The sequence below is a fragment of the Harmonia axyridis genome, chromosome 1 (genome assembly GCF_914767665.1).
Source record: "Harmonia axyridis chromosome 1, icHarAxyr1.1, whole genome shotgun sequence".
Taxonomy (NCBI): Eukaryota; Metazoa; Arthropoda; class Insecta; order Coleoptera; family Coccinellidae; genus Harmonia; species Harmonia axyridis.
In genome coordinates, this window is record NC_059501.1 from 10243882 (window position 1) to 10255935 (window position 12054).

At 35.8% G+C, this 12054-nt stretch overlaps 1 protein-coding gene across 1 annotated transcript in view; it reads left to right on the plus strand.

The window, feature by feature from the left end:
- The window catches only part of LOC123688984 (transmembrane and immunoglobulin domain-containing protein 1-like), a 469586-nt gene that overhangs the window by 422165 nt on the left and 35367 nt on the right, over window positions 1-12054 (plus strand). The window contains exon 5 of the mRNA XM_045627763.1: window positions 10363-10573. Coding sequence (XP_045483719.1) covers window positions 10363-10573 — 211 coding nt within the window. The remainder of the gene's footprint in view (window positions 1-10362; window positions 10574-12054) is intronic.

Here is a 12054-nt window from a genome sequence, read left to right on the forward strand (position 1 = left end):
ATTCTCGCTCGAGAAGGTGCTTTTTCCATAATTCAAGAATGGACTAGTTTTCATTTTTTTTTGTTAAAGATTAATTCTAAAAATTTAAGTAAAATGAAACAAAAATGTGGAAGAATCATTGAAATATCTCTAGAAATGAAAAAGTTATGGGACTTTGAAGTTGCGCTTGGAAGAATATTTTCATAGTGTGTGACGTCACGCCACTTACACGAGGCGACTGGTATTCGCAGAGTGCTTACGAATTCATTGGTGTACAATCACTTGTGCCGTTCGTGTCGTGTTTTGTTCGTTACACGATGGCTGAAATAAAAAAAAATCCTAAAAATATTGTATTGTGCCTATGTGTGCAAGCACGACAATTAAAAACCCCAATAAATTGTTTTTTCATGTACCAAATGACATGAATCAAAGGAAGAAGTGGTGCAAATTAATGAGGCGTGACTTAATTGGACCCAAAACTACTTCATATGTGTGTGAAGATCATTTTGATGTAAGTACCTATCAGTACTAGCTGTCTATTTCTGATAATAAAAATACTAAGGTGTAAGTTGGTTTGAAATAAGTTATTGAGTAAAAAAAACTTTGTCCTTTCACGAAGCCTTCTTCCATTATGGTGACATAAAAACCAAACTCGAGTTAAAACTACACTGTACAACTACAAACGGCGGGAGAGCCTTGGCGCGGCTAAGTATTTAAACGTAATTCATGGTGTAGCGATTACAGGCAAGTGGCGTGACGTCACAGACGAGTCGGAGACCAAAGACGTTCCGCGATAAAATACGTAAATTTAAATAATCTATTTCTCAGTCATTTATTGATGGATTTTCAAAATTTTTCCACTGATTTATCAGTTATGCTCTATATTTTAATTCTATCGTGTCAAATATAGTATTATCAACATTACTAAACTAGTCTTTTATCTGATAGCCTTGATATGAATTTCATATATTAAGAGAGACGTTAAAACCACTAATCTCATCTAATCTTCGAGCTTGAACAAGTTCAAAGAACCAATTGTGTTCTGTGCGAGCTCTGTTTCTTTTTCAACTCACCGGTGCTCAACACGACGCCCTCATTGGTTAAACCCATCATCAACATAGAAGCGCTGGTCTACAAGCCGAAACATCGCAAACGGATTATACGTCGCTTATATTTGCACCCCAGGATCACCAGTACGTTCAACGGGATACGACTCTATTCCATGTAGGTGTAACGAGTTCCCCAGATATTGCACCGATCCCCCCATTCCCTACACGGCTATGCAGCGAACTGTCGCATACCGAAAATCGACTTTCAATTAGTTTCCCAATTAAACATGTTCTTAGATCGATCCGAACCAGCGGTGGCGTTAGACCAAATATAGACGTTGGCGATATCAGCTTTCTATTCTCTGTTAGGATACTACCTTTCATTGCAGGATGTTTTCGAAAATTCAATGTTTCAAATATGCAAAATTATCGATGAAGAAGATTTGTGTACTATTTTAAACAAAACAGATACCATGTGCTTGCATTCTAGCCTGTGGCAAGGAATTCTAATATTCAATTAATAATAATTAATCAATAATAATACATTGACAAAAAATTCTCCGAATAAAAGTCCAAAAAAGCAAATCCCAGAATGAGCTCCCTTTCCATTAAAATGTCAATATCTTTTTTCCTCATTGTGTCAAGTCGAAAAGTATATTTTAAAGAAGATTTTACCTGAAAGGCTAACTCTTTGCTTCACGTGCCGAGTTAGTCTAATATATTTTTTGTATAGTAGAAACGATCAAAGTTGTATTACGAAATTTGAAAAAAATTAAAGAAATGAGAACCATTGAGGTTTTCTGGGCACCTTGGGAAAATCTTTGGTCATGTTGAGTCGGCTGATGACACTATGAACAATGACTTGGGTGTAGATTTTGATGATTTTCATAAAACTGTCGATATCTCGGAAACTAAGACACTTTTACTAAAATCAAATTTGGATATTCTGGTCGGGCATGAAGTAAGCTAACAGCATCCGCCAAGTTGACGTCGGATTACGGGACACACTGTAGGTGCCATAAATAAGACGATAAATAAGATTTTACCTGCAATTGAGGAGTTGCTTATCGGTTATGGAATAGGAGACAATGGATTTGAATATCGTTTTACAATTCTTATTAGATGGTTCTTTCTCAAATCTTTCATTATGTTTGATGTTTCCCACCAAGTGTACCTCATCTATTTTCACCATACTGACTAGGGCTGAGAGCCCGAAACACGTACCTACGGCTAGTGCTTCTCCTTGAATGATATGTCCAAAATTACCCTCATTACTTCTTTCATATATGTAAATAACTCCTAATGATGAGTCTCTGCACCAGACAGAAAAATATTTCATTCTGAAAAACATTGAACCAAATATTTCACAGAAGTGCCTAGAGTGTTCGCAATTAGTTCGATATTGGCAATACGCCCAACGTAATAATGTTTTCCAGGAATAACTTCAAAAGCCATTTCAATACGATGTTTCATTTCACTAATTCTATTCAAGTCCGTCAAAATTCACCTGTCCTTCACTAGTTCAGAAAAAGGGATTGAAATCCGGAATTAATGAACATGCATGGCTGTGCACAATTTTTCGGCTGATACCTCACTACTAACAATCGGCTTACTGCAGTTGAATTTGTCATGCAGTTAATTCAAAATTTTTTATTTTAATAAATATGCGTCATCTCGTCATAACCTGCGACCTGATGTGTGCACTTTTTTCATGGAATGTCACTCTGTAGCTTATTTGAGCAATTGTATTCCATAATGATTGAACTACTCGGGAGCATATTTTGAAAACTAAGAGACCAGGAAGTACGCATTTTCAACTTGTATTCAGAAGACTAGAAAGTATCAAGTGAAGCTGAAATTTGAAAAAACATTCAAAATGTGCTGATTTCATTTCTTTCTCCAACTGTTTTTATTTTGGCATTCACTACTGTTTAGGTTTCAGTTTTCATGTTAATTTCAACTTTTTTTTCTCATTGTTGGCTATTTCTTATTCATTTGTGTAAAAATTTTTGCTAAGGAAAATAAGTAAATACTAATACAAATTTGGGGATTAGTTCTCAAACCAATTTCGCAGGTTCTATGTGATCGCGGTGTTTCATCCCAAAACACTGATGGAATGAATCAGTTTGGCTCTCAATTAGATAATTTTAATGCCAATCACACCTTCCATCTTCATTGCGGAGAATGGTGACTTTGCCATAGAATACAATCTCTTGGACATTACAGAGTTACTACAATTACCTATATGATTTCTTTGATACATATTCAGCGAAGAGTTCTCAAGCCAATTTCGTAGGTATGCCTTTCTCAAGTGATACATCCAAAGATCACTGATGGAATCGTCAGTTTGGCACTCAGTGGCCCCTGTCAAATTCACTTTCCATTTATATAGTCGACAATGATTGCCGTAGAACGTTCTAGTTCATTTCCCAAGCAGTTTTGATCTTCCGAAGAAGAGCAAGCAAAAGTCACTACACAAAATATGTTATTCTACTCCAATAAAGGAGATGATCAAAATAAAATTAGGATAGACGTAAAGTCAGGAATATTTGAACTCTTGTTCATTCATACCACAATTGCAGCCCTAAAGATCACAGAATTTTTTTATATCTAAATGAGCAGTTGATGCATGAATCAACGAACGCTCAAAAGCTTCTGACTTAAGTTTGTGCTCTCAGGGCTGCCGCCAGGACCGGCAAACTGGACATTTTGCCGGGGCGCCAAATTGTAGGGGCGCCAAGTCAGTAGTAGTAAAATAATAAAATTTCAAAGAGCTATAAAATACAAATATGTACTAAAATGCAAGAACTACGTCGTCTCTTTACTATAGACTTCTGGATTGTCATAAGCAATTCAGGACGTTTTTTGATGAAATCGGCAAAACGTCCTATGATAAATTTGGAAACGTGATTTTAAGTTAGAAAAGATTTTCAATATGATATTGAGAAGATGCCAGGGAGGGATAAAAGAGGCTCCTCACAAAAAATTCAGATAAATTAGGCAATGCAGGGCGGCGAAATTTTATTTTGCCGGGTCTCCAAAATATCTGGCGGTGGCTCTGTGTATTCTTTCAATTTATTACTCATTTATCATCGTCAATTGAGCTAATAGTTGAATAATTTATGTTCATGAAACGATGTTTCAAATAGTGTGATGATTATCTTGAATAATAAAGGAACATGAGAAATCTTTTCGCAATAATAAGTCTGCATATGCAGAATATTTCATAAAGAAAAAACGCAAGTTCAAAAAGAATTTCAACATTTTACATGGGTCTAAAGTTGAAGTCATGAAAAGTTCAGACCGTCTGAGGAATTCCGAGAATTTAGTGAATGTCCAGTCTGAGTTATTCAATTAAACTCTGTTTAGGTCATTCGGCTTGGAACCCAGTTATTCTTTCCATTAGATGAAATATTGTCCAACTTTTTTCCGCGCGGTCTTCGGCGGTCGCCCACACCGTTGACGTCTAGCGCCACCACTGCACCCGAGCGACATCCAGCGACAGATCGCACGAAACACGGTCTCGTCTATCATTCCGGAATTAAAATGTGGCCTGGATGAGACACGGCGCCAGACGGTCATTAGCCCCGTTTTAGAGGGAGCGGATTGTATTAAATTTTGGGAATCGTGTTCCGGTATCGTTTCAGGTAGATATAGCCATTAGCGGAATCGGGGAAGTTTAATCTGGCGCTCTATCTCATTTTATAATGTTTCCTTCGGAAGACTGCGGAGAATGTGTGCAGATAACTGGGCTGATTGCCGGCCGAGTTTTCGATTTAAAAGTTTTCGCCGAGTCGGGAACGGCATGTATGGCGAACTTGGATTAATTTGTCGTTGGTGATGTAGTGTCCTAGATTCTTGTTTCTCGATTTTTTTTCAGCGTCAGTTGTTCGCGATGTAACTTTCAATTATGTCGAGTTGGAATTGAACGACTTGTTTTAATTATACGCTTCCGATTGTGCAAGTCTTGTCTAGGAAATTCTTCGACAATTCTTAACAATATGAGACTTTTCTGTAATTCAAATGTACTCTGATACTCACTCTGCCATGTTTGGACTATACACAATAATTCAACTCCTGATGAATCAGATATTGTGGGGAAGTTTTTGATGAAATACAAATGGAACCCGTTATTAGATATCGAACTTGTTCTTCAAGCGATAGCTTCCTTAAGAAATCGCCTTGTTATTTCATTACTATATCTATAATTCTCGAATTTTCAGTCAGAAAGATGTACAAACCTAGAATTTTCGAGATGGTTCGGATATCCGCCATTAACTTCTCCAATAGGCATGATCTGACTAGAAATTAATCTGATCCACTGCATGAGTTAACAGAGCAACCGAGATAATTGAAATTCGACTAAGGTTTCCATTGATGTCTTTCGAAATCTAATTTCCGTGATGATTCAAATCTTCTCAACAAATTGAAATTCCATTGATGACCAATTTGTTCAAAGCAAAACTTATATTTCACTGTTGACTTTACATCGCTGAAGAGTTCTTTATGGTATTTTTTATTTTATTTCATTTCAATCTCTCTCAAAGAACTGAAATTGCATTCATATCAATTTGTTTATAGCAAAACTTATATTTCAATGTTGACTCAACATCGCTGAAGAATTCCATATGGAATTTTTGATACGATTCTCAAAGATAAACTACTCGCACTTGATAGTGCTGAAGAGTATCATATGGCGTACGATTTTGAGTGGCTTTTTAGCGAACATACCAACCTAGATACTTCAAATTGGACTGGAGTCTCCATAATTATGGCCCTCCGAAATCCTATGTCCTTCATAATTTCAATCTTCTTAACAAATTGAAATTGCATTCATGAAAATTAAACTCAGATATTTTTCAATGTTGACTGAAAAATTCAATATAGTATTTCTTTATTCTATCGAAGATTTAACCCTAACACTTGATAGTCCTGAAGAGTACCATATGGCGTACGTTATTGAGTGGCCTTTCACCGAAGACCAACCTAAATATTTGAAATTTTCATAGTAGGTTGGAACACCGCAGTAATGTCCTCATAGATTTAATTGGACTAAAGTTTACGAAAATATGGCCGTCCGAAATTTTGTTTTCTCGCTCATTTCGAAACTACGGATTCTATCAGAATGGAATATTGCACTAAGATCTAAAATTCTGAGTTAATCGCGTCTCCAGAACAAGCAAAAATTCAAGAAGGATATCGGAAAAATTGCACAATTTCCATGTCCACAAAATCAACGGAGTTGACCTTTTTTTTTGTACATATATAATTACAATTTAAATCGTTATCAGAATCATAGAAAATGCAGACAGATATCGAAAAAAAATTTTGATCTTTCATTAGAAACACTAGGACTAGGATAAAATTCAGTTTATATATGACAAATAATCACTCGAATTTCAAGAGAATCGTATCAACGGAATCCCTCATGGTGAATCACCTCTCATATATATTTAGTTATCAGACGAAATTATAACAGCTCTTTCTTCTACAATAAAATATACTGGTATTTCATTCTTCAAATTTAATTTGAGACAGAATTCAATATTATCGTACTTGATGTGAAATCATCAATTCAAAATCAACATCCAACAGGAAATTACATAATTCCACCTTCGTTTGATTGGTGCAGAAGCTTAACAACCACAATTAATTTTTTCCGCCCCAGATTTTCGATTCTATTCTCCCAATTAATTCAACGTGTTCGATCCAATCCGTAATTAACATCCTTTTTAATTCATTTCTCGCGAAACAAAACCAAAACCAACTGATAATTCGAGGAATCCAAGGAACCGATGCATTTTAATTCAATTACCATCCTCGGAACTTCCAAGTTCGCCCATGGGATCTCACTTTTCTGAATTGGCCTTATGATAAAAGTTGAAATTCTTTGTTCCAAGGGGTATTCTCGCTAAAAAATCTGGAAAGTTGTAGCTTTCGCAGCTGCGGATAGTAGATCTAATTAGAAGATAACAACCCTGTTATACTTCTGATACATTAAAAACAGGCTTTGGCCAGATTAAAATATAAATTGAAAAATTTCGCTCTTCTGCTGGAATGACTACGGTAACGGTTTTGAGCACGGCCAATTCGTTAGTAATCAATTTCGAATTTATGCGAGCATATTCACAAGCATTCGTGTTCTGTGGTTTGGAGTTTCCAGCCGGTTGAATTTTGCCATTTATATTAGTTGGCGGGGAATTTTTGGAACGAAAGTGCAACGTTCATTATAGCTGAAGACTGAATATTCTATTGTCGAACTGTATCGATCAATGTATCAGAAATATACATTGAAATCAAATAATTCATATACAAGGTGTCTCAAAAGAATGTTTAGATGTAGAAAAGGTTTTTCGTTCGTCGTAAATATGTTTCTTTATCAGGAAAATATACTATACTATTAGAGAATTTATTTCCTGAAAATACTCATAACAAGGATATTCATAGCGAATATTTTGTTTCAACTAGGCCATAGAAGTTGACTTACTAACGTAAACTTCAGATTCAAAGAAACCCCACAAGTTTTTAAGCTTCAAACCAGGACAGCGGGGCCAATGAATGTCATATTTCCTGGAGTTTAATTTGCAGGGAAAAATTTCATAAACTCATAGCAGTGACAAATTGCATGTGTGTGAAGTTGATCTATCCTGCTAGAACCATATTCTTTGGTTATAGCCAAGAACGTTTTGTAGTTCTTCAGGCAACAAAAACATATCCAAAATCAACAGTCAGTGCACGCTCCTTTTCATCTTAAAAAAGTAAGAGCCAATGACATTGCTGCCTATAGGGTCATCTTTGGAGAATGAAGGTTTCTGATGTTTCTGATGCTTGCGTCTTAGATTGGTTGAACTTCAGAAGCGGTAGTTCTACTGGGTATTTTTCCCACTATTTTTCTTGAATTTTCTGTGGTTCTGTGGTTAGGGCTGTATTCGGACGCTATCAACACGGAATTTGGAACAAAGCTCAAAATGATTAGTCTTTATAAATATGTATACAATTCGTTCAGAATCGCTATCATGGAAAAATTGGGTATTCTTCTCAAGTTTTGAATGATTTTGAAGATGTGATCAACTGGAATTTGAACATTTTATTTCATTCAAATACCCTAATTCTCAACATCGTTTGTGTTGTGGTCACCGAAAATATATATTGAGTGATTTCATTTTGATATTTCTATGAATTTCCTATGATTCTTATTATGCTATCAACATAAAACTCTGGATGGAGCTTGAAATGATTATTTTTGCGGTGCCATATGTAAGCTAGATCCGGAACTTATTTAGCAGAGTATTATATTATATTCAAATAATATACCTACATCCTCTAGTCAGTGGAAATCAGCTCTTCCAGTGGCTGGAAAACACGAGGTTTATTACATTCGATTCTGACTGGTAATTGGAAACTGGCATAAAATTAATTAAAACCAACAAATGATATATCAAATTCAAAACGATATTTTCTGGAACTTCGTGAGAATTTATTACCATCGTTTGGAATATCAATTTTCTCCCTCTAGTAATTTTTAATTTCATCTCTGAAAACAATGGAAAATTTATTTCTTTACGACTGCTAGAGAACATAGCTGTTTCTATTTCAAATATGATCACATGTTAAGTAATAATAATTCTGCAACACCTGGTTTCTTAAGCATTTTGAATAAATTTCATTGCATAACGTGATAAATTTGTACTTTATCTTTGAGAGTCTCTTTCATTACGCTAGAAAAGATAATGCGATTTTATGGTCGCGAGCAATACATACAAAATTTTTTCTATAGCCAGAGTGAAAAATAACATTTCAAAGAAAATTGAGTTGCTCCGTTACTAGGGATAAATACTTTATCTACTCGACAGAGAAGCTATAACAACATTTCAAGATTAGCTATAGAAAATAGTCCTTTATAATACAAGTGCAGAAGGCATTGATATTTTTCCGCGAGTTCAAAATTCAAAAACGAGCCACGAAGTGGCGAGTTTTTGAATGAACGAGTGGTAGAATAAGTGTACGAGTATTATACATTATTTTTTCCAATTCATTGTATTCTTATTGAAATTAATGAAATATTTCCATAAATATCATTTAGTGATTTTTGCATTGAAAAATGTTGTTTGGCAGAACTGATTTCTTTAAGGCAAATTGATGAATTGGCAGATAAAGCCGTGGCGTAAAGTTCGGAGTACCAACATATAATAATAAAATATAACCACGAAAACTGTGCGTTTCTGATATATTCTCGCATGATTTTGTTCTACAAGATGTGGAAGAATGAAAGGAATAACCACAGAATTAGAGAAAAGTCCTTTTCCTACAACTGTTATGAAAAGTAGCGTATTCTCCACAGCTTACTCAATTCCAAAACTATGTTCTGCTCATACTGTGGGAATGGTTATTCATAATACAAGTGCAGAAGACATTGATATTCTTCCACGAGTTCAAAATTCAAAAACGAGCCACGAAGTGGCGAGTTTTGGAATGAACGAGTGGTAGAATGAGCCTTCTGTACGAGTATTATACATTATTTTCTCTAATTCATTGCATTTTCATTGATATTAATGAAATATTTCCATAAATATATTTCAGTGATTTTTGCATTGAAAAATGATGGTTGGCAGAACTGATTTCTTTAAGACAAATTGATGAATTGACAGATAAAGCCGTGGCGGAAAGTTCGGAGTACCAACATAGAATAATTAACCATTAACTACAGAACCCCTGAAGCTATCGCTTTGCGACCTTGAGGTTTTTTCATGCAAATTTGATGGAATTTCTGTTTCTGTTAGAACTTGAAGACTCAATTTGGTTTTTCGCAGTGCATCAGGTTGAAGAATATCTTCTTTCGGCCATAACTTCAGAACGCCTGAAATTATCGCTTTGCGATCTTCAGGTTTTTTCATGCAAATTCAATGAAATTTTTGTTTCTGTTAAGAAAATCCTATCATTACATTTGAAATTTCAGAGAAAAATGAACAAAACAATGAACTTCTGACTTAGCGCTCCCTATCGGAAGCAGCTGAATCAAATTCATCATGAGTACACTTGCACATTGATTCCTGGCAACACCTCTTTTAATATGCGTAGGAAATACTTGTTAATGACTTCAATCGTCATAGTGTTATTTAAATACTGTAATTGCATAACAAAACTCTGAATTATAAAACATCCCATATGAATAAAAGACTCAAAATCCTTAGAATAAGCACAACAACATCCGACGCGGTCTCAAAGTCGAACCGACCGCATCCCTATATGTGCACAAATTTGTCCCTAATCTGAAAAACAGATGACCCCACTTAATGCAGCACCTAATACACACCCTTCCCGATTTTTGTTTCAGATCTCCTGGATGCGGAAGCGGGATCTCCATATATTAACCTCCGGAATCCACACGTACACAGGGGACGCACGGTTCGGGGTGCACCACCCCGAGCACAGCGACGATTGGAATTTGCAGGTGGAATTCGTGCAGAAGAGGGACGCGGGGGTGTACGAGTGTCAGGTCAACACCGAGCCGAAAATTAATTATGCCGTCTGGCTGCACGTCGAAGGTGAGTGCCGCTTTTTGAGCTGGTGAATCCAGCGCTTTTTCGCATATTTTTCGTCGGGGGGTGATACTTCGGAGAATATTTTCTGGCTGGAGTTGTGTGAAATTTTAGGATATGTATCTGGTTTTCGCTTTGAGGGGAGTCGGTGATTTGCATATGTTAATTTGTTTCGGTGCTTTTGATCGTTAGTTTTGGAGATGTTTTCGGTTGCTTCGAGCTGGTCGGGTCGAATATCGATTCGTTTGAATTGTTATTTCCTCTTTCTGATTTGTACATTTCTAATCTCCAAAAATAATAATTATCAAAGTTAACATCACTGATATGAGTCCGGACTTAGACAGTCACGTAGCAAAAATTTTTCTTGAAAAGCCTTCTTTTATATTATTACTATTATTATTATATTATTATTAAAAATACGAAAGGCGCTGAACGAACTGACAGGGCTTACCTTTCAAATACAAAGCCTGAAACCAAAAAACATGAAATAAATTCAGAATATAAAAAAAACAGAGAGAGAGAAAACACCGACATAAAATAAGAAATTTTTGAGCTCTCGTCTTTCATCTGCCAAATTCAGCCTTAGTGACAACAGAAGAGTTGTATGAAATTTCAGGATATGTATCTGGTTTGAGGGGAGTCGGTGATTTTCATATGTTAATTCGTTTCGGTGCTTTTGACCGTTAATTTTGGTGATGTTTTCGGTTGCTTCTCGAGCTGGTTGAGTCGAATATCGATTTGTATGAATTGTTGTTTCCTGTGTTTCATTTATACATTTCTAATCTCCAAAGATAATAATTATCAAAGTTTACACCAAAGTCCCGACTTGGACAGTCGCGTAGCAAAAATATTTCTTGAAAGCCTTCTTTTATATTTTTCAAAAATACGAAAGGCGCTGAACGAAATGACAGAGCTTACCTTTCAAATATAAAGCCTGAAATCTAAAAACACTAAATAAAGTCAGAATATAAAAAAAGAGAGAGAAAACACCGACATAAAATAAGAAATTTTTGAGCTCTCGTACTTCATTTGCCAAATTCAGCCTTGAAGACAACAGAATTGGCACATAAATGAACCACCACTCAAAAACTCCTAACATAATTATGCCGTCTGGCTGCAGGTCGAAGGTGAGAGCCGCTTTTTGAGCTGGTGAATCCAGCGATTTTTCGCATATTTTTCGTCGGGGGGTGATACTTCGGAGAATATTTTCTGGCTGGAGTTGTGTGAAATTTCAGGATATGTATCTGGTTTTCGCTTTGAGGGGAGTCGGTGATTTGCATATGTTAATTTGTTTCGGTGCTTTTGATCGTTAGTTTTGGAGATGTTTTCAGTTGCTTCGAGCTGGTTGGGTCGAATATCGATTCGTTTGAATTGCTATTTCCTGTTTTTTATTTGAACATTCCTAATCTGCAATAATAATAATCAAAGTTAACACTACTTATATTATTCCCGACCTGGACAATCGGGAAAGGTGCTGGACGAAAGGG